The 23,996-nt window shown below is 41.4% G+C and overlaps 1 protein-coding gene across 2 annotated transcripts in view; it reads right to left on the bottom strand.

Annotated features, from left to right (window-relative positions):
• Positions 1-21,145, bottom strand: part of CORIN (corin, serine peptidase) — a 291,946-nt gene extending 270,801 nt beyond the window's left edge. Inside the window, exon 1 of one of the 2 annotated variants that reach the window (XM_004469755.5) lies at positions 20,905-21,145. In XM_004469755.5, coding sequence (XP_004469812.2) covers positions 20,905-20,976 — 72 coding nt within the window. In that variant the 5' untranslated portion in view covers positions 20,977-21,145. The remainder of the gene's footprint in view (positions 1-20,904) is intronic. The other variant, XM_004469756.5, reaches the window with a different exon arrangement.
• Positions 21,146-23,996: the final 2,851 nt, after the last annotated feature.

Raw genomic sequence — 23,996 nt, 5'->3', positions numbered from 1 at the left:
CCATTACAAAACATGTCTATGTAACATGTTACATATCAAAATCTCACTAAGTTGGATTATTCCACAGCTGTTTATTTAGCACCTACTCTGTGCACAGCTGGCATAAAGGATATATAGATGAGGAAGACATAGTCTCTGGCCTCAGGGAGTTGGCACAACTTATTTCCAAGGATATAAGCAACTTTGCAGAGGACTGCAGCACTGTGCAATTGGGACTTTTGTATTAAGGACTATAGGCAAATTAAATTAACCATGGGCACAGAGTGAGCTAGGGCAAAGTCAGCCCATGTTGTTAAATTTTTAAAGAAATAAAGATTTTTACTTTTATCCCAAGATAAAAGCGTTTATCAGCAAGTCTCAAAGCATCTCTCTGTTGGCTGGGGGAGAAAGGAAGCCAAGGAGAAGCAACATAAATTGTATTTTGAACAGAACAACTTTTTCACTGATGGGACTGTCTCACACATTTCAGGAAATTTGGCATTCTTCACCCTCACTTAATAAATGCCAGCAGTACCACCCCTCTCTCCCAGGCATGGTGAACAAGAAGCAGGTCTCCACGTTATTTCCAAATGTTTCCTTAAGGTTCCACCTTCCCTGGCTGAGAACTACTTGAACCATTCAGCAAGTATCTATTGTACACACACCGCATGGTCATCTCTACCACTCTAAATGCAAGGGACAGTCCTAAAGAAGCAAGCTGTTCCCGTTTTCTATAGGAATTAACTAACATTAGGTGTTGGGCTAGTACTGAGCATTTATGCCTTTTCTCCACAAGAGATGATACATTTTCTTGAAAGCAAACATCATGTCTTCTAACTATGACCATCAACCTGCCTGGCACAAAACGAAACAGAGAATTTTAATATCAGTATCAATCAACGTCAATCAATCAATCAAAGAGGTTGCGTAGGGAAAAGGCATACTTTATTAAGTCTTTCAAATCCTAATAACTGCTACATTGGACCAGGAACCTTGAGAGAGAATAAAGAGTAGGGTTTGCGGATAAAAATACATGTAGAGTGACTGCAGGGAGTGAAGCTTTAAGCTTTGATGAACCTGTACCAAGCTTGGTTCCTGTAGGATTTTAGACTTTGGCAGTCACTATATCTCCTGACAGTTTTGTTTATGGAAGAGGTTCTTAGAGATTAGGCCATTTTCACAAGGAAAAGGCATTAGGAAGAGACTTGAGCAAGTTCTTTAAGCTATGTGGGTATAGGTTGGCTCAGTGTTTCAAGCATGGTTGAAGCAGGAGCAAACCTTTGGAAGTCCCGGAGGTGAGCAGAATAAAACATGCTGCCTGTGAGCTACACAATACTGACTTCTTTTGGCTCTCAAGCAGTAAACGTGAACATCTAGCTTTTGATCATTTGTGCCAGTCTTACGTAAGCATTGAAGCTGACTACCCCAAATTCCATTCTTTATTATGTTGTTTTAAATTCTATTCAGAGCCAAGGAAGAAAAGCAACAAGTGGAGGGACCAACGCCTCAATGCATAGGGTTAGTTGACAAATTCTAGCCATACTCCATCCTGTAGCCTAACCTCATTTTCAATTTGTTAATTAAATTCTCTGAGTGGATTCATTCAGAGAAAGGTAGCAGATTCTGTCAAAAAACAAAAAGGAGGAAGCGACTGTGGCTCAAGCAATTGAGCTCCTGTTTGCCATATGGAGGATCCATGCTCTATCCCCAGGACCTCCTGGTAAAAAAGAAAAATAAGGCATCCCAGACCGGTGCAGCACAGAGAGATGCAGGTCCCTGTGCAGCAAAGTGCCACACCAAAAAGACGATGAAGCAACCAGACATATATATATATTTTATATATATGTATAAAATGTTTTTTAAAAAGAATGAAAGGCTTTAATATAGTGTATTCCATTTTCTTGGGGTGAATGAGGAAAAGAACTCTATGAAATTACTGCAACTCCAAAAACTTTAAAAAGGCCTGTGCCTTGACCATTCTTTCTCTACAGCATCAGATTAGTTTATGAAAGTCAAATGTGACCTGGAGTGGTTTGGGAAACATAATTCAGTCCTAATTTTGGAACAGCAGATTGATGGAGACTGAGGAAGAGACAGATTTCCTTAAGAGAAAGGTTGAGGTTTTAACAGATAGGCTGATCAGATAGGAAGGGAAAATGGGTTTCTGATAGCCGGGATAGAAAGATATAGAAGGACAAGAATTGTACTCAGGTCTAACACTCTTTGAGAAGCTACTGAAAAAAGGGAAGGTATTTTTGGTCACCACTAGATAAGAAACTATGGCTGGAACCCAAAGAAATCTATGAGTAGGGCAAGATCTCAGAAAAGAAATGAATTGACTGTCCATGTGGATCTGAAAACTGCTGAAAGACAGTCTCTAAAGGTGCAAATAGAGGGTTCAATGCAAGAGTGATTTGGGAACCATCTATTAAGGGCAGCTATGCCAAGTGGCTGTTGAAAATATTAATATATTGGAAAGGGTAAAATCTAGAAAATTAGCATAAAATTATCAAAGAATTCTTGCAAATCAAGTTTCAGCCTGGCACAGTTATTATAAGTGGTTACAAAAGTATAACACACACACTTAATGAAATAATAGAAAATGTATGAAATTAGGAATAAGAGAAAATAAAGATGCAACATATTAAAAGGGAGCTTGGCAGTCCATAATAAATCAAGCCCAAATTTGGGTTAAATATAGGTCTACTGGGTGAATACCTCCTGTGTAGCAAATAGCCAACTCAAAAAGATAATGGTAGACAAGATTTGTTTAAACATAGACGTTTTGGGCAGACCCAGAATCCACTGATTTCATATTTTTCATTATGGGAGACCTCACAGAGGAACTCAAGAAGAGAAAAGTAGGAAAACAAGTGATGGACCAGAAAGCAAAGAGCAACTACAAAAAAAGGGGGGGATATTCGAACACTGCAGAAAGCCCTGGATCTGCACACAATATAGATGGAAAAGGAGCAAACTGAAAAGCATGTTGAACTCTTGCAAACTCAGCAGGGCCTTCCCAGAGAAGGATGGGAGAAAAAGAGACAAGAATAGCTGAGGAAAGACAATATTTTAAGAAGCACCAAAAAAAAGGTATTAGCGGTCACCAAGTCCCAAGAGGCGTGGGTTTCAGAAATAGTTCAAGAACCTTGCAGTGGCAGTGTGCCTAAGAGTTACCTCCTGAGAACCTCCGTGTTGCTCAAATGTGGCCAGTCTCGAAGCCAAACTCAGAATGTAAATTCCTTGCCTTCCCCATAGCATGCGACATGATTCCCGGAGATGAGCCTCCCTGGTGCCGAGGAATTACTACCAAATACCAGCTGATGAAGTAACTAGAAAATGACCTTGAATAAAAGTTCAACTCAGACCAGCAGAATATCTCTGTCTACATATAATAACAAGAGTTAAAAATGCTTTTTGACCTAAATCAAGGGGGAAATGGAAAGGACAAATGAGTTTATATGGCTATGAGTCTCAAAAAAAGAGCCGGGAGGTTATCAGAAGGGTTGCCCTTATGCACACCTGAGCAGAGTCCCAGAAACAGATAAAGTAGATACAACCCCAGGTAATGGTCCTTCTGAGGACTACAGAGACCCACAGGTTTTATGGTCATGGCAGATGGAGTTCAGTGCCATGTCAGTTGGCCCTTCTTTGGAGTTGGTGTTTCTGTGTGATGGAGCTAGACTCAGATGTGATCTCTTTTCACAAGCCTTTCCTGTTACTTTACCAGAATTGTAGTTGGTGCTGGGGTTTAATATATACCCAGGGGATCTGAATCTCTGGACTGACCATATGATAGCCAGGCCCTGAGCCATAGACTTCAGCTCCTACACTCTGGTTTATTGGACTTACCCCACTTAGCTAACATGGAGTTGAAGAAGGTCAACCACCACACCATGGAGCCAAGAGTGCCTACAACTGAAAGCAGGAGGATTGCACCCAGCATCCATGTGGAATCTAAACCCCCTCTTGACATAGATGCGGAATGGACACAACCAATCCAAGGTCCACAGGATGGAGGAATAGAGTATAGATTAGAGTGGACTTACTGATATTCTATTCATGAACTATTGTGATTAGTAATCAAAGAAAATGTGGCATTGGTGTGGAGAAAGTGGCCATGGTGGCTGCTGGGTGTGGGGAATGGGAGGAAGAGATGAGATGTGGAGGCATTGTCGGGACTTGGAGTTGTCCTGGGTGGTGCTGCAGGGACAGTTACCGGACATTGTAGGTCCTTCCACGGCCCACTGGATGGAACATGGGAGAATGTGGGTTATGATGTGGACCACTGACCATGAGGTGCAGTGATGCTCAGAGATGTATTCACCAAATGCAATGAATGTCTCATGATGATGGAGGAGAACGTTGCTATGGGGGGAGTAGTGGGGTAAGGGGGGTGGGGGTATATGGGGACCTCATATTTTTTGAATGTAATATTTTAAAACATGAATAAAGACGAAACAAACAAACCAAAAAAAGAACCTTGTAGTGGAGCTTCTCCAGCTGGACAGAAGTAGGGTGAAGGAACCACCTTCACTTCCAGCAGGTTTCACCAGCTTAATCAACAGTAGCATTAGCCTCCAAGGCATAGGACTGAAAATGCGTACTTACAACATAGTGAAGGGCTTTTACTTGATGGAGTCCACACTGATTTCAGCAGCAACTAACCGTAAAACCAGGACTCCAAGGAAAAATGAAAATTGAGCGATTATGAATATGCAACGCTAATAAGACATTGTGAATTGTCTTGCCATAATAGCACATTTCAAACAAGAATATCCAATTTTGGAAAGAGAAGACAATTTGCATTGGTGGATTTTTCCTCCAAGACCTTTTCTCCTCTGCTCTTTGGCAATAATAAAGATTGAGTTCTGGAAAGGAAACATTGCTTGAGATAACTTCAGTGACTGGGGACTCATTCCCCATTCCCTACCCTGGCACTATGGGTCTCAGCTTTAATGGTCCATAAACTTTCAGGATTCCTTTCAAAATGCCAGTGGAGACTGGTGTTGAGCTACCACCATTCATTCCAGTGAAGACCAACCAAGCTGCAGCTGCTAAAAGAACTCCAACTCTCCCTGGGTAGGAAGCGCACTTTTAGCTGAGATCGAGCACAATAAGAAATTGAGAAGACTGAGTTGGGGACTTCAGTTTCTTTGAAAAGAATTTTTGTGAGTTTGTAGAACAATCATGCATAAAATGCAGGATTTCCATATACCACTCTATAATTAACACCTTGCATTTGTTCCTGTTTATATTGCTACTACTAGGATCATAATACTAATTATTAATTTCATTGAGTACCAAACATTATTTCTTGCATAAATAAGGGAAGGATGGAGCTGCAGGGAACAAGACATGTGAAGCACTTAGGCCCACAGTCATTTGCAATCAGTGAGAAGTTATGAAAATGCATCTTTTGAAATATATTTTAAGTTTATGGAAAATGAGCTTTCTGCTTATGCACATATGATTTAGAACTAACATTGAGGGTTTCTAGATTGTGTAAATGAGGGGTACTTGGATGAAGGGATCAGCAGATGCCTCCAGTGGGCTATATATCTATTTATCTTCACCCACTTAACTTCAGCCTCTGCCTATTGGGTCTATGTTGCCATACGGTCTGGCACAGCTCAGTTCCCTTCTTCCCCATACTGAACATCTTGAGGATCAATGCACCCTGGCTTCTTTCAAAATATTTATTTAGTAAGTTTCTAGATAACTACAAACTCCAGCTGTGATTTTAACTGTCTTCGTGAAACAGAGATAAACTCAGAATCCCAGATTTCTCAAAAGCTAGTGTTGGTGGCTACTGGAACCAAGACATGAGCTTAATCCTCTATCATCTCTGGCTCATTGTCCATTACAGGGAGGCAGTGGAGTGAAGCACAGTGAAGCCCAAACAGCAGCTATTTTAACCTGTTTTGCCTGGCTTTATCTGCTGCATACCACCGCTACCCTTATTTAATGTATTTACTGTCTATTCTAGCCTAACTTTGCTTACTTCCTGAATCCTTGCATAAGCAATAAGATCTGGGACTTCCCAGGGTGGATATGCTAGTTTTATATTTTCCTAATATTCACTAAAGCAGCAGGGATTCTTTTTTTTTTTTTTTTTCCTGAGGTACCGGGGCAAGGGATTGAACCCAGGACGTCATATGTGGGAAGTCAGTGTTCAACCACTGAGCCGCATTGGCTGTCCTGAGTTGAGTTGGGTTTTTGTTTGTTTGTTTGCTTGCTTGTTGTTTGGCTTTTTGTTTGTTTGATTTTAGGCACTGGGAACTTAACCTGGGACCTCCCATGTGGGGAGCAGGAGCTCAACTGTAAAGCAGGGGTTCTTAACCAGGGGCCCCTGGACCCCTCGGGAGTTCATGGAAAAATTTCAGGGGGTCTGTGAGCTTGAAATGAAAAAAATCAACTTATTATCTTTATTTTCTCTGACCTTTAACTGAAATCTAGCATTTCCTTCACTTATGAATATATGCAATGAATAAATTACAGTAATATTCATGTCACCTGATTGGCAAAGGCGTCCATGTTAGCACAAAATTATGAAAATTTTAAATGTGTACCTATTTACCAGTTTCCTAATGTCTCTGAACCTGGTTTCATCTATAAAATGGAGTCACGATATCGCTTAACTCATGGTGTGATTAGGAGGGTTCAATGAGCTAATATACAGAAGGCACTTAGTATCATCATGGTTGGGATGTAGTAAGTACAAAGAAAAAGCTTCATTGTGGTGATACTGGCATATATCTGTCCTCTGCCTTGCTGCTTTACCAAGTAGATTGTTAGTTCCTTGAAGGTGTCTTCATCGTTACCATCAGCACAACTACACAGTGCCTGGAACCTGAGGTACTTTCCAAAGGTTTGCTATGGAATGAATGAATCAGTTAGATAACAGATATTTGTTAAACACCTGATGAATGAGGCAGCGTTTCAGGAGCAGTGGGCAAATACTGAGGCATAGTGCAGGAGAGAGCACGTCTTTAGAAGTTAGAGATTACAAAATTCAAGTCATGGCTCTGCCTTTTATCAGCTTTGTGACCTTGGGCAAATTACTCTGCCTTTTAGACTATACTTTCCTCATTTATGAAAAGGAGATAATACCATGCAAGGTTATTGTGAGATTAAATGAGATGAGATAGGAAAAGTACCTACTCAGCATCTGGCACTTAGTAGGCACATACTTAACAGTGTCCCCTGGCTCTTGGTTTCCAGGAGATGTGGCTCTTGCCTTCATACAGTGAGTGACAGAAGCAAGGTGTACTATGCGGACTTTGTAGGAGGGTGGGAGCCCCCTGGACAGGGGTGGTTCAGTGAAGGCTTCTTGGAGGTGCTGGGATTCACCCTGGACTTGGAGTAGGTGTTGCAGGTTTGTGGGGTAGAGTTGAACTCTCCAACAACTCATCCCTCCTTCATCGCACTTCTAGAATTTTCAGTTTCAGTCATTTTCAAGTATGTCTAATTCACTTGGTCTATGCTGAACTCCCAATTCAATTACTGTAGTCTTTAATTTCATAGCATCTTCAACTGTAGCTTTGAATTTAATTGAACTTTTTCATGGTCTTTGCTCCCTAGTCAAACCATTTGTAGAAAAAAAAACTGAATTAACAATATGACCTTTTTTTGCATTGATTATTATAACATTAAGAGAGTCCCAAGAGGTTCCAGGCTGTGAAAATCTAAACTGTGTATCATTATTCATATAATGTGTATGTTATTACCACAAAGAATTTACTTAAAATTCAAACCCCTTTGGCATAATAACCATGTATCAACACAATAAATGAGTCCTTCAGAGAATGGTAATTATAATTTGATAAATCATCAGCAGAGAAAAAGAACTATTTCTTTGAAATTAAACTCACCAGGGGAAGAGAATTTGCTATGCATTTTAATTTCTTTAGGCTCTAATTTCTTCCAACAGTAATTGCTTAAACTTAGATTTTAAACTTCAATTTATATCTGAAAAGGTGATAATGGGAAGGAGGTTTATATTCAGATGCAGGATAACTGACTTTAGTCACTTTATCATTGGAGTATCTTTACACCATGGGATCTCACAGTAGAATCTCTGATGCGCTGCATTGGACCTCGTGGTTGGGTGTACTTAGGGACTGGAAATAGAATGGGGAGGGAATTTTCACTTTGCTTTTAGAGTGGCCTTGAGTTCTTTAACTGTGGTGCAGTTCTGACTCACTTCAGAGTCTTCCAGGTGCAAATCCCAAGTTTCATATCCAGGTTCCGGGGGAGATCACAAAGGAGCAGGAGGGGTTATTGGGTTCTGGTCTCATGCAGAAGGGAGCATATAGAGAGGCTGAGAAAGCAGTACCTCTAGGGACACTGAATGCACAGTTATTCCCAGGAAAATAAGCACGTTATTGCAGGAATTAAAGTACCATAGCCTGGAAGAAAGTGCTGGAAAATTAGTAAAAATCGTTGTTAGAGCAAATGAAATGTATATATAACAATCTCTCCTTAGAACACTAGCTAATCATAGAATCATATAGAAAAGACCCTAAGGTGAGGAAACAACCATTTCTGTGTGGGGAAAAAAAAAAGAAAAGCAAGAAAAAAATCAGTGAGGGACAAAGAGGAAATCAGAGTCCCCAGAAAATGTGAATGGTGATGGAAAAGGAGAAATGACCCCAATAACCTTATCTGGAGAAGAATTTCACAAGATCCAAATCGAAAAACAAAGACCAGAGGCATATTGTGCATTAACTGTGTGCACTGGGTACACAGTTGGTTGAGTTTGCTCTCTTTTATTAGGTTCTTACCACCCTGCTTCTTAGTTTCAGTCTCTCCTGATGCCCATCTCCTTTCCTGTCCCTGGGATCTGTGAGATACCTCGTAAACCTTAAATAAATCCCCTCTTTGGTTTAGCTAGTCCTTAGAGGTCTCCATAACTTATAATCAAAAGAGTTCTATCAAATATAGAACCCCCCTTCCCAGTAATTTTATGGACAGTATAGGGAGGTTTCAATTAAAACCTCTTATTCACCCCAAGGCCAAGTAAGTAGCCCAGCTCTCAAGATGCTTACTGGGTGCCTACAAAGTACCAAAGTGGAGCCAAGAGTGCCCGGCTCCCTCCCCTTCTGCTGTGTTTTATTTACCAATCTAACCACCCCTGACCTTTCAACTATTGTTCCTGACATTTAGACAGCTGCACTCACAGGAAAGAGAGAAATCCCTAGCAGCTAGAAAAGAAGGGGAAACTGAAAGGAGCGCAGAAAGAGTGAAAGCTATGCTAGATGGCCTTGGCACTTGGTGGTGGAGGGAGGACTGGGTTATTAGAGCCCAAAGCAGGCCCATTTTGCTTGGGTCCTGGGCTTGAATGCCAAGGAAGGGATGAGAAAAGGCCTACAATGTGAGCTGGAAGTGAGACCCATCAATAAAACCAGGGCGCAGAAGGTTGCATACACCCTCAGTGAAAGGGGGGTTAGAAGAGTATGACTTACTAGCCCAGGGAAAGGACTATGCAACTTAACTCTGTAAAAGTGAATGAAAAAAATTTCTTATGAGAAACTAAAATTGCAACAGACTTGGATACCAAATTTACACTATCTACAAGGTGCAGAATTTCTAAGCTGTGAAACCAAGATAAAAAACAAAACAAAACAAAAAACTAACAATAAAAAAAAGTCCCAGACTGAAAGTTCCACTAGGGTGCCTGTCAGAAGCAAACCCAAACCACTCTAATAATAGAACTCCTCCCCATCCTGAAAATGAGCTCACAATAAAAAGTTTAAAAAACCCACGGGAAAGTGATGTGCCAAACTGTGCTAAGCAGTGGAGATAGAGACTCTGGAAAGACAAACAGTCCCTCTCCTCATGGAACACACAATGTATTGGGGGAGGAGGGGGGGATCAAATAAATAGTTATGCAAATAAATATTTAATTACAATTATGTTAGTGTTATAGATAGTAATTACAGGGTAGGCAATTACAGGGGTTTGAAAAATGAACTTACAAAACTGACTTAGAGCTTTTTACTAAAACTTAACATGTTCAATTTGGCTCCAACAGGAAGCAGTCTAATATTGAAAATAGTCAAATAAAAGTAATATTAATGGGTATTTACTTATACTCATACATTAAACATTGTTATGATTAAAGTTCTAATCAGTTACTTTACTTTCCCAGCTTCTTTCCAGTAATGGCTTTAAATGTTTTTAATGTGCTAGTAAATATTTACAATATAAACTGTGCTAAGCATTTAACATTTGTTATCAGAGGATCCATGATATTAAAAATATATAAGATTTCCCAAAATTATGTAGGAAGTTGACGATGAAAAGAAGAGAAATCTTCTGAGAGTATCGATTCCATTGGTCCATCCATCAGATTTTTCAGTTTTGTTTTGACATCTTTTCACAGTATTCCCAAGTAATAAAGTACTTTAAAAAATCATATTGTAGTATTTCACAAGAATAATATCTGTCAAATCTCTTGTGTTCCTTTCCAGCTCTAAAGTTGTCTCCACTTTGAGACAAAACCAAATACATAAATGATAACTGTTTTGAAATGTATACAGTATTATGGATGCATCTATTTTGCTTTTGAAAAATTAAGGCAGACCCAAACTAAAGCAGACTAAAGTAGTGAAAAATATTTCTTTAAGTATGTAATAATTGCCTAAACTAGATGTGTTGATTTTTATCCTTTCCAAGGGAAATGAATTTCAGAATTATGATTTGTGAATTAAGTGATTACAAATAATCCTTGTTTTCAATTGAAGAAATTGGAAAAAAATTCTCCTACTGGAAATTCAAAATTAAATTGTATATTAATAGTATATTAAATTGCTTACATTTTAAAAAGAAAAGGTTGCCACCACAAGTAATGTTTGTCTTATGTAGATATAAAATTAAAAGCAAAAAAATCTCTTCTCAAATTTTCAAAAACTTTTTTTCCTTTTTTAAAATTTTGAAGCAAACCCACAGACATCGGAAGCGTTTCAGTGCAGTACAAAGAACATTTTTTCGGAACCGTTTGATACTCCTTCCCCTTGAAATATGTTCATAGGTATTTCCTCCAAACGAGGGTATTCTACAAAGCCACAATACAGACATCAAAATCAGGAAATTACATTAATATTACCACCATCTAATTCTCAGACCCCGTTCAATTTTTGCCAATAGTCCCAATAATGCCCCTTAAAGCAAAAGGGTCTGATCTAGGTTCCTGTGTTAGACTTAGTTTTCATGTGTCCTTAGTACCTTTCAATCTTCCCTTGACTTCCAGGACATTGACACTTATTTTGTAGACTGTTCCTCACTTGGAGTTTAGGATTAAAGTCAGGCATCTTTAGCAGAACTGTGACAAAAGTGACACCACATTCTCATTGCATCCTTTCAGTTTGCCCCTTTACTGATGAGGGTCACGTAGATCATATGAGAAAGGCGGGGTCTGCCAGGCTTCCCCGCTTTGACTATTTTTACTACGCCCCAAATTTAAACTAAAAAACTACAAAGAGCAGGGAGATAGTCTCTGAAAATTTGACCTAACCCTTCTATGGAATTAAAGTGGACCCAGCCAGGCAGCCATTCAGCAATTTCTGGCTTGAAAAGCTCCTTCCACCCCCACCCCCACCCCAGGAATTGGCTACTGCTGATGGGCAGCTGCGCGCCAGAGCTGGTAGGGGCCTTCCCGAGGCTATTTTTAACAGGGTATTTTCTGCATACAGAATTTTTCACTCGGGCAGCCCCAGGTCCAGGGGATTCACTCCAGCTAGGAAATCTGAGAACTCAGCTGGCCTGTGGCAAATGAGGTATTTTTAGCTGAGACTGCGGGGAGCTCAGGATTGTCATCTACTTCAGATCTCAGGGTGGGAGACACAAAACAGAGCCAAGTCAAGGGGACAGCAGACGCTGAAGTTCCTTAGCAACCATGGGCTGAGCTGATCCTTAGAAGGACTCCCTGTCCCCCAGTGGGGGAGGGAAGGGCAGCCTGCAGTACTGCTGCTCTCCTCCTGTGGGGTGAGTGTCCTTCTGGCAGGCCATGCCTTGGGAGGGGCTCTTCTACACCTACCTACCCCCTGCTGCATCATCACCTATGATTTGTTATAAATGCAAATTTGGGGGCCCCATCCCAGATCAACCCTATTAGAAACTCTGGGAGGTAGTCCAGTAATCTGGGTTCCATCAGGCCTTCCAGGTGATTCTGAGGCATGCTCAATTTGAGAACTAGTACCCTTAGATAAAGATGTAAGAGTAAAATGTCAATCCTAACAAACCATATGCCAGGAGCTTTTTTTTTAACAGAATTTATTTTCAGAGTTACAAAAAAAAAATTTGAACAGAAAGTACAGAAAATCAGTAACTTTTCTAAATCATTTTTTTTTTCTTGCTGTGTACTGTTTTGTAATGTGGGGGAAAAAAATCTTTCTCCCTTCTTCATCCTCAGGGGAGTGATAACACCAGTTAATGTTTTGCCATCAAAGGCTGCTGATTTATAAATGTGATTGTGGCTGAAAGGGGTAGTCTAGGGAAGTTAATGTTAATTGAAAGACAGCTAGAGAATAATCCAGGGACTGTATAATATAGTCATTTAGGTGGTAGACGAGGATTGTGGTTAATATTACAAATGCAAGACTGTTCCTCTATTACAAGGTGTTAAGAATATGGTGATACATAGGAAAAATAAAACTAATGTAACTTACAGAATATTTTAATATTTTTATAGCAAAGGGAAAGAAGATACTATATCAATGCTAAAAGTTAAAAAAAAGATGGGATTTAGTTTTATGAGATGTGAATATGATCAAGCTTTTTTTGTTTTTCATTTTCTTCATTAACAAGGAGCCCTTGGTCATGTCATTTAAACCATCTGTGCTCATTTATTCATCTTTGGAACATGGGAGAAAACAATTGAGTTTGTTTTTAGTATTAAATAAGATAAATGTGCCTGGGCAGGAATTTTTTAAAGTAATGCTTCTATAATTTGCTAAACTGCCTTTTGTCAGTTATTTTATCTTTTGAAGTTAAAATAATGTTTTGAAAAATAGGCTGCAAGTGAGCAGAGTAACAAGTACACCCTAATCCTAAGGTAGGATGGGAGTAAGGCACAATAACCCCAGGGATACACAGCCCAATCTGAGATGAAGATATAGCCAGGGATCACCTGAAAAAGGTCTCAGAAATTCTGTAAATACCAAGCTCCATGTATTCGCTTCCTATTGCTGCTATAACAAATTACCCCAAATGTAGTGGCTTAAAACAACTCTCTTACAGTTTCAGAGGTCGGAAGTATAAAATCCATTTCACTGGGTAAAGTCAAGGTGTAGGCAGGGCTGGTTCCTTCCGGAGGCTCTAAAGGGAAAATGGGTTTCTTTGCCCTTTCTGGCAGCTGCCTGCACTCCTTGACTCAAGACGCCCTCCTCATCTTGCAGATGTATCACTCCAATCTCTGCTCCCACGCTCACGTTACCTTCTCCAGTGACTCCTCCTGCGTCCCACTTACAAGGCTGTTATGATTACCCTGGGCTCACCCAGGTAATTTAGGGTCATCATCTCAAGATCCTTAATTACGCCTTCCAAGTCCCTTTTGCTATATAAGGTAATAATCACAGGTTCTGGGGTTTGGGATGTGGGCATATGGGGGGAATTCTTCAGCTACCACATCCCACATAGCCCTGCACTATGCAAGAGTATTATCTATCACCCACATGTGGCTAGTCAGTGCAGACAATGTGGCTCATTTGAATTGATATGTGCTGTAAAATATCAAATTTTGAAGACTTGGTATGAAAAAAGGAGGTAAAATAGCTCAATAATTTTATATTGATTACATGTTAAAACTGTAAATCTTTATATGAGTTAAATAAAATGTTATTAAATTAATTTCATCTGTTTTCTTTTTACTTTTTCAAATGTAGAAAATTTAAAATTCCATGTGTGGCTGGCATTATATTTCTAGCGCACTGTGCTTCTATAGACACTAAAGGAAACCAGGTGACATTACCTTGCAATTATTTTATTTTTGTCACACTCATGTTCCTAAGGGAGGCTAGGCTGTGAAAGCAAAGTGTCTTTTTTTTTTTTAACCTTTCTTATGGAGAGCAACTGACTAAGCAGAATTCAGATTTCACACCGAGAGACACTACATCTAGTGGACTTTCTCCCCTAGATCATGGTAATTAGAAAAAATACACTTATTTGGCAACTCGTGTTACAAAGCACTTTCATAGACCTTATTTCATTCAGTCCTTATTACAACCCCGTGAGAGAGGTATTGTTCCCATTTTTCAGAGAAGGAAACTGAGTCTAAGGGGAGTTAGTTTGCTGGAGCGGTGCCCTGCTAATGAGTGATGAGCTGGAACCTGAGCTCATCCACACCCAGGACTGCCTGGGCTTATTTCCTGCCGAGTTTAATGACTTAATCAGATCATTCTGTGGTTATTTTATAGCCATCATTCCTTCATTCCAGAGATCCCAGAATTCTCCCTCTTTGCCTGAAAACTCTGCTCCTTTGCCACTCTGAATACATTTTTGTTTTGCTTTTTATTCCCTAACTTTGATTGCAGAGGAGTGTATGTCCTACCTAGCTATATAAGGGAAAGGATTTTGTTCTTTGTCACACTTTTCCTCAACTGCACCCAGAGAAGCACCTGACTTGACCTTAGCCACCTGCTGCCAGGCCCCTGGACACCAATGGCTCTCCATCCCCACTCTCTCCATTCATGACCTGCATGCACAGGTGAAATGTTCCATTCCAGTGAAGAACCCCCAGAGAAACTAGGGCTATGGCAATTTAAAGTAACCCCCAACTTCCCTCTGATCAGTCTCCTTTGGGGTTGCCAATTTTGCACTTTAGCACAGAGTCACTATAAGAAGAATAAGCAAACACTCACAAAGAGGGAAGGAGACATTAAGGTCAATGAGATGCCCCTTTACCCAGGTAGTCCTCCTCAGCTGTTGGAAAGGGAGGAGGGCAGACGAAAGGAAAACAATGCTCATTTCCTGCTGCCCCATTAAAATTACATCTTGCGGTTCTTGAAAGGCCCTAGGAGGGTGTCTAATCCAACCACTTTGTTTTACACATGAGGAAACCAGGATCAGAAATGTTATCTGTCTTCTCTAAAGTCTCATAACAACTTAGTGTCAGATAAAGACTTGAACTCCCCTTTCTAATTTTGCTTGACTTGGACAAAGTTGCTTTAAAGGATTACAGAGAAACATTAATAAAGTAAGGTAGCCTTGATTTCCAACTCACACCCCAGTGGGCTGGCATCTTGCTTGCAGGATTAGGCTCTGAAATAGGCACTCAAAGGTGAAAGTCACATACTGTCAAAATAATTATAAACATTCCTTAGGAAGGTTCCACATTGGAAACCATTATAACTGCTGTCAATAAATCCCACACAGTCAAGTTTTCCAGAGATGGAGCAGGTTCACCCACTGAACACAAGATTAGTTCATTGGCTTGAGGTTAGAGTACAAAAAACCACATATTTTAAACACAGGATCACACATAGGACTGGAAGATGGACATGTATAAAAGGAACCAGGGTTCTGAAACCACCAGCAGATTCCCTTCTATCATCTTGTGTTCTAAAGAACTCAAAGGCAATGGGTACATGACAGGCAAAATGACATAATGATTTGAATGGTTATTTTTCTTCTCTGTCCTCTAGATTCACCCTTACTCAGCTCTCCTTATTTTTGCAATGCCTGTCTCTCTCTAACATACTTGACAACTCACTCACTTATTACATTTAATGTTTATTGCTTAGTTAAGCTTCACACCTGCATGGACCTTTGATCTAGTCATTCACTGACATATCACAAATGCCTGGAGCTAGCACCTAAGTGTTTGTTGAATAAATGGGGGAATCTATTCCTATTTTTGTACAGTACTGAAATCTCCTAAATTAAAGTTGTTTATCTAGCCCATGGCTCTTGGCTAAGGCCTTTTGGAGATTCATGGACCACTGCCAGAAAAGCTGAGTTCACACTGAACTGTTCATACAGAAAATACTTCTCATACTACTCAGGGAGTTCACGGAGCCCTCAATTAAGATTTCCTGGCACTGTCAACCTTCAATATGCTCCTGTGACACTTGAGCAGAAGGACTTTCATGGCCTCACAAAGACACTTCTTCTTTCATGGCTGCATAAGGACTTTCCTTTAAAACTCCCCCAAGTACTTGAAACAAAAGGTACTCTTCAAATGACGTCAACCTAGAGGATCAAAGGGGCCCTGGGCTAAGCACAAACTCTAGTGATACCAAAACGGTCTTCCCAATTCATCCCCATATTTCCTGCCCTTCTCCTAATCTAGCCTATTGGCTGACTGGACTTTCTCCACCGATGCCCCTTGCGGCTTCTTGCAGAGGTTCAGCACTGATATTAAATGGCAAAATGGATCACCTACAGGACCAACCTGGATCCATTTGTCACCACCAGCTCTGATGGTTTGGACATGCAGAAATGTACAGCAGAAAAATATTCAAACAACTGCTGTAAAGTGAGCTGGTGGGGGCAACTGCCAGCAGACTGAGAGAAAAACATTATTTATGGGCACCCTTGATCAAAACTCAGAGCTGACCACACATTGCTCTAGAATGCTTAAGAACGAGGCTGAAAGGCAAACCAGAGGGTCCAAGACAGCCCTGGCTCTTTTTGAGCGAAAAGGGAGAGGACAGTCCTAATGACAGTGACAGACTTGGAAAGGGCAGCTGATTCAACAATCCAAATGTGAGTGATCCCGTGCAGTCTGCGTTAATGTGGAAAGCACACATCAGTGCAGCATAATCTCCTACCCTGCACAGTGATTGTCTGTAAGAGTAATAAAATATTACAGACTGTGCTTGCTCAGAAGCAGATTCAGCAAAGTCCCAGAGAAAGAAAAACTCCTATGGGGGTAAGGAATGAAGGTAGGGAAAGGATTATCCTCTGCATCTATTTTAGCCAGCCCCAAATATCTCTCTACAGAATCATTCAGTCACAAAGAGTTAATGAGTACTGATGAGGTGTCAGGCACTATTACAGCAATAAACAAAGGCATAGGAAAATCTCTGCCTTCGTAGCGCCTACATTCTGAAGTGGGGGAGACAGATCATAAAATAAAGAAGTAAAATATATAGACTGTCAGATGATGATGGTAAGTTCAAGGAGAGGACATAGAGTGAGGTGAAGTGTTAGTTTTCAAATCTGAATAAATAGCACACTCTCAGTGGATTTTGCTTGAACATTGAGGCTAGTATGCTAGTATTCTCATTTTTGTTAAAAAAAAAAAAGTAGTAAGACACATGAAGGTATATGGGGAGAGAAGACCACTCCTCCCCCCGCCTCCCCCACTGTCCCAGAGTTTCTGCTCTAAAACCAGGGAACCCATCAGTCACAAGCTCGTTGTGAAGTGGAAATAACAGTACAATAGCAGAAATCATCAAGGGGTAAGGAGAGAATTCCCAAGGACTTTATGATTAATATACACTAGCTGGCTGATTTATAAATGAATCTAGCCAGCTACCACTTAACAAATACCCCTAAAGTGTAAAAGAACTCAGTGAAGAAGTGCTTCAGCTATGCAAAAACCCCTCCTGAGAGAAAAGAAGCAAAGGGAGGTGCTGGCCAGGAAAACTTTCATCATCCTAGAGGCTCATTAGAGTCTCATCCTAAAGCCTCAAGCTAAAGAGAGCCCTAAAATAAAGCTGTCCAAAGCAGGTTCTGCAATGAAGGAAATTCTATCTTTGTTGTCTCCATTGTCCTCTGCGGTAGCCACCAGTCACATATGGTTACTGAGCACTTGAAATGTGACTAGGGAGACTGAAGAATGGAATTGCTAGTTTAATTGAATTCTGATTAGTTTAAGTATGATTGAATTTGATTGATTTAAATAGCGCACAGGTGGCTAATGGCTAACCTGTTGGACTGCACAGAATGCTGGCTGTGGAGAGAGGCTTGAGACGGTCTTCACTGAGTTTGAGACAGTCCCAGCTCTTTAAATAAAACAGGGTAGGGTGCCTTCATAGAATATACAGCTAGTACATATAGTATATTTATCTCCTTAATCTCACAAATGGCCAGAGCATCATCTCCATTTTATGGATGAGGACTCTGAGGTTCAGCGAGATTATCCAACATGGCTGGGGGCTTGCCATTTATAAGGAGGGAAGTTAGAGATTTGAATTTAGCTCTAACCCCAAAGCCCATATTCTTCCTACCAAGACACACCACTAACAGCACCTTTCCCTCTTGTGTTTTCTTCTACTTCCATCCTCTCTGAACAATCCTGAAACACAAAAGTGTTTGTGTGTGAGTGTGTCTGGGTAGATTTTGAGAGGTAAATTTGGGGTTTACCTGAGTCTTCCTATGGCTCTAGTATTCTATACATGCCAGCACCCTTTAGGCATTTTCCATTTAGTGAGGCAATGTGGAATGTTATGTAGGATAGAGATGGGGAATAGGATGCATGCATGCATGTCTGTTGGATCATTTACTGAGACAGAAGTGGCACCTTAAATAATCCTTTCCACTTTAGACAGTCAGTAAAAAAAATTCTGAATTACAGCTCTCCTGGCTCTTGGGGAGCCTAACTCTAGAGCAGCAGAGATACTCAGAAACCTTCAGACCCCTGGTCTTTGAGTCAAAGGAGGCCCAAGGTGAGGAAAAGATGGAAATTAAGGAAGAGGGTACCTCGTTAACAGTATGGAGATTTGAAAACAGGATTTAGAGAGCAACTGTGCTAGCCCTCTGGAGGTACTGGGCTGTTCAGTTTTTCCCTGGACCTCCCATCTGTCCCTAAAATGGAGGAGGTCAGGTGAGGGGCCTACAAGGCAATAAAACCAGCATATCTAAAAGAGGCTCTGGCCAAAAGCATGGCCCCTCTAAGCTTAGTTTCGTGGTAGAATGGCAAGGTGCTGTGGCATTAATGCTTTCCACACTATCAAGATTTCTGCAGCACTGTGAGGAAAGTTTCTGATGTACTTAATTAATTTTGCATCATTTAAAAAAGATTCACACGTTTGGAAATACACTTGATGAGATTAATAAAGCAATTTTTTCTATCTGATTTATCTCTGTAAGCTACTGGAAGGTTAACTGAGGCTTTCACCATCAGTACTATATCCTATCCTGCAAGTGGCTTTTTGGAAAGAGACCCCTTCCCCTAAAAAAACAAAAAGTTTCATGGTACCTTGAGGTTTTGAGGTTTATGTGATGGATGCCTCACCAGAAAAACTTGAAAAATATTTCATCCTAGTGAAATTCTTGTTGTCCAAGATAGGACTCTGAAAAATTAACTGAAGTCCTGCATTCAAACTCACCCAAGCAGACAAGGCTAACCTCTCCATACCCAGGAACCTGGCTGTGGGGACTGGCTTGTAGCAAAGTCTCTCACAACAAAATTAGTAGGCATCTAATAATATCAACAAGCTGGTGAATGTTGTGCTGCGACTATGGCAAGAACGGATTTAATAACCTTTTAAAAACCAATGCATTGTTTCTTCTCATTCTCTTGGGATTATGCCAAAATTAATATTTTGAAGCAACTTTAATTTCAAAACCCTCAGCTAAAGTGTGTGTCCTTGGACAATTCTCACCAGTAATTCCTGACACCTCTCTCCCTTTCTGGTAGGGGTCGGGCGTTCCTTTGCCGTTTTGAGTCCATCCGTGATTACTTAAAAAGAAAAGAAAAAGAAAGGAAAAGGAAAAGAAACGAGAAAAGAAAAACTACATAGAAGTAAGTCATCAGCGTCTTATACATGAGCTAGCCTTTACAGAGAGGGTCGTTCTCAGCAGTTTCTCGCGGGAGGAAAGTTCCACTTCGTTAATTGCTGGAACAGCTTGTCTGAAATGCTGGGACTGGCTGCTGCTTTGAGGAGCTCGCCACTCCGCTCCGCTTGTGGCCCTGTCGCGGGAATGGAGAGCCGTGCAAAAGGCGCCTACACTGCCTCCACCGGTCCCGAGGGAGTGGCACCCAGAGTGGGGCGCCCACCGCGAGAGCCGGGAAACTGAGTCCCAGAGGGATTCAACAACACACCACCCGCTGCCTGCTTGCGCAACCCGCTGTCCCGGCGCGCACGGAGCGGTCAGCCGGGCTCGCGGACCCGACTCAGAGTTGAAGGGCAGCCGCGAATTAGACCCGATTCCTTAAGGGCTCAGGCGATCGCGATGGTCTGTGGTGCCCTTGCCTCCCTTTTCTCTGCCGAATGAGGGTAACGCTTTCCTTTCCCGGACTGCATCGGAGCCCACCCAAACCAGAGCAGCGCAGAACCTGCGCCCCCCGGCAGTTCCGGGGGTGCCCAGGGTGCCTAGGCGAGTACACAGCGAAAAGAAAGTTTGCTTGCAGGGGGCGCGGGAGTTCCCAGCACCCAGTAAGTGGGCAGGTTCTGGGATGCTAACGCTCAGGATGGCCCAAGGATCCCAGGCGCCAACTGGTCGCAGGGGACTCGAGCGCGCGTGATGGCCTGAAGTGGAAAATGCAGCTTACGTCTGGGGCAGGCAAGGCTGCTGAGCAGTCCTTCCAGCTGCCGGGCGTCTGCGGCGCTGGCGCGGGGAGAAGCCGTGGGTCCCCGAGGGGCTGATGCCGAAGGCTTCAGCCGCAGCCTCCCCAGGCGCCCGCGCGCAGCCAGGTGCGCTCGAGTGGAGAGCGGCGGGTGGAGGAGGGACTCTGCAGGAGAGATGGCATCGCCCCGGGCGAGGAGAGTGGGGTGTCCGGACCGCCCCGACTCGAATGCTGAAGGAAAACCTGCCCATGGTCCTGGGAGGACCACCGGACTCTGGGTGGCTTGAGTGGAGGATCGTGCTCCCGGGACTGGACGCAGGGCGCTAAGCTCGGGACTGGGGGAGACGAATCTCGCCGACGGCGGGGGAAGAAGGTGGCACCCGGGGGAGGAGGGGTTGATCCGGAATTGATCCAGGCTAAGAGTCATCCGACCTCTTGGCCAGCCGACCGCGATTCGTGTGCCTTACCCGCTCCGGGGCCCGGGCTCCGCTGTAGCGTTCCTCCGGAGAGGGCGCAGGGGACTGCTTCGTGGAGAACATGCCTCGCTTTTTCCTTCGTCCACTCTTATCTTGGTCGCTTTTTCCTCCTCTGCATGCCCCTGGGAGAGGCACTATGGATACCTTGCTCTCCACTCAGGAAGAGACAAGTAGAGCTTCAAGATGCCGTGACTCCACATTTTGTCTTTTCGACAGATCCCACCCGCGGACCATCTCCCCCGCCCTACCCCCGCCCTCGGTTCCGGGTCCCTCCCATAATAACCCTTAATGACAGAGCCCCCACATCCCCACCTCTTTGCAGCCAAAGAAATTATTCTCCAGGCACTGGTGGAAAACCGAGCGGACTGCTGGTGTTCCTCTCTTCCTCTCAAACTTAAATTCTTCTCCCGACGGCAGCACGAAAAGGACTGGCGACGTGTATGTTTCAACTATGTGGAGATAAGTGGTTGGAAGCAAAGGAATTACTTTCCGGCTCTAAAATTTCACATCCTAGACTATTTTCTTTTAGCCAGAGCGTAACCAACCAAAAATGAAAATAACTGCAGGCTCTGGCAATTAAACCAAGCTTGGTATCTCCAAAAAAGATTTAACATTTCGAGGGCGAGCATTATTTGCATTAGGCAAATATCAACTTGCCTTCTCCCACATGTTTAATAAGAAATTTATTTTGCAAGATAGCCTGAGAATCTTTGCTGAGGCTGCAAGGACACGGGAAAAACCCCAAGCTGCTTCCAGAAGCCTAGTTTGAGATTACTGCAGTTAGACAACAAATCTCTGCCTATCATACACAAACAACTCCTCTCCGAAGGCAGCATCACAGGGAGGACATTGGAGATATTCAGAACAATCTTTACTGTTTGTAGTCCAAGACGTTAGTCAAATGTTTGGAGAAAAAAAAGAGACTAGATTGTATTTTTCTTAGAAATGATTTTCATCCATCAGTCAAAATGTTAGTAGACATTTTCAATTTACTTATAAGGTTACTAAATAAGTGTCATCTGTATAATTCTGGAGGAGGCCATACATAGTTAATAAAACATGTGTCAGGCACCTGTTCCTTGAATATTATTACTGGGGGGAAAAGTATACATTTGTAAAATTGGGGAAATTTGCTACTGTTTTTGAAATGAGATATGAAGTAGAAAATACTGCGTACATATAGTAGAATGGCCAAATCACTGATTAAGAATCCAGTATCTGACAAGTTTATCATTACAGTTAAAAATTAAATTCTTAGTATGTGACTAGCTTTATATGAAGCACTTCACACATTTTCTCAGTTTAATTCTACTAACCACTTTTGAGGTAGGCACTCTCATTATCTTCTAGATGAGACAGTAGGTTTAAGTTGAAGTAACCAGCCTGAGGTCATCCAAATAGCAAGTGGCTGAGCTGGGATTCCCAGGAGGTCGCATGATTTCAGGAATGTGCTCTTACTAAGAAGCTGCTTCATCACACCATCGCAGCAGGGATACTGGCTAAGAATCAAAATCCTAGGAAGTTCATCTGCCAACTCCACTGTAAGCAAATCACACAGTCTTTTGGGCCACAGTTAACTCAGTCTATAAAATGAGGGTTGGACTCAATCACCAAGATTTCTACAAGCATTCTGAAGGCAAATATTTTTAGCTCATCATCTTTTTTTTCCACTTTCTGCCCTCTGGTGGAGGTGCTATGTAAACTACTAAATCAAGCTACATCAATGAGTTCCAGATATGTAGGGTAGTCTTCCCTCTCCTCTCTGCTAACACACTGTGCTCCTCTGAGAGCTAAGGCTGATTATATGATGGTTTAAAATAAACATTCCTGAAAGTTCCTTTTAGCAAGAAAACCCAACCAGTTCTAATTACCAATGGCACTAGAGTAAATACATGAAGTATTTCTTTGCATGATTTTCCACTGTTGAGCATACCTTTACAGAGAGTAATGATATAAAAAATGAAGCTAGACATCAATATTTATATTCTTTGTAACAAGCTTTTAAAGTGTACAGAATCATTTAAAAATTAGAAAAGAATTCTCCTATCACATTTAAACCAATTTGAATATACAGAGGCCTCAGAGTAATCTTTAGTGCTTTGGGAGGAATTTTGAACGATTCCTTTTAAAAAATGCCACATTTAATTGTCAACTTATTTTAAAGTGACAACCATCACCTAGTTTCTTAAGATACTTTAGTTTTGAGAGAAGAAATATTTCTAGCTTTTTGAATTTTGTTGTCTAGCATTTCAAAGCATACATCCAACTAATTAGATTCTTTAAAAGAAAAACACAAACTTTGAAGAGATTTATGAAAAAAATTAATTTAAAGGCAGTGGATATACCTATAGAAAGGGTGATCAGACTTTGGCCACATCATATTACAGACCAAACTAGTGCTCAGTACTACAAATGAAGGAAATTTAATTGAGGAAAGACGTATTTTAGAGCAGTAACCAACATCCCAGGATGATGATAGGCAGTGGCTAAAATAGGTATGCTACCCCATGACTTCTTTATTTAGCTATTTGTTGAATTAATGCTCATTTAGAACTTGCTAAGTGCCGGTGAACAATTAAAGAGTTCTATCCTCATAGAACTTTCAACCTAGTAAAGTGAATGCATGAAACAAATACACAGATATGTAAACTATGAATACTTGCAAATAATGTAAGATTAGCATTAGTGAATTAGAATGTGATATTTTAGCTGAGATGTAAGCATGCAAAGCCTTTTAAATAAATTTAAAACAGTTAAAGCATAGAGCAAGAACCAGGTAAGTTGGGAATTTACCCAATGCAGAGGGGGCACAGTTAATTTAGAATAAAAGGGAAAAGTAACATACCCATACCCTACCATAATATATTCCAATCCACTAAGAGATTCAGTGTATGATAGAAATAGTCCATATACACATTCTATTAGTTGTACACAGTATTCTGGAACTAATAATATACCATAGTTGCCATTAGGAAGAAGGTAATAGGAATTTTTATTTTTAGCACTCTCATACCTCTGGCGTTAGCTTCCCCCACCCCAAGGGCCCTGCACTGCAAACTGCTAAATGTCCCTACCATTGGCCA

This window comes from Dasypus novemcinctus, chromosome 1, assembly GCF_030445035.2.
Source record: "Dasypus novemcinctus isolate mDasNov1 chromosome 1, mDasNov1.1.hap2, whole genome shotgun sequence".
Lineage (NCBI taxonomy): Eukaryota > Metazoa > Chordata > Mammalia > Cingulata > Dasypodidae > Dasypus > Dasypus novemcinctus.
The sequence above is the reverse complement of the archived record's forward strand: the minus strand, read 5'-3'. Positions and strand labels throughout refer to the sequence as shown.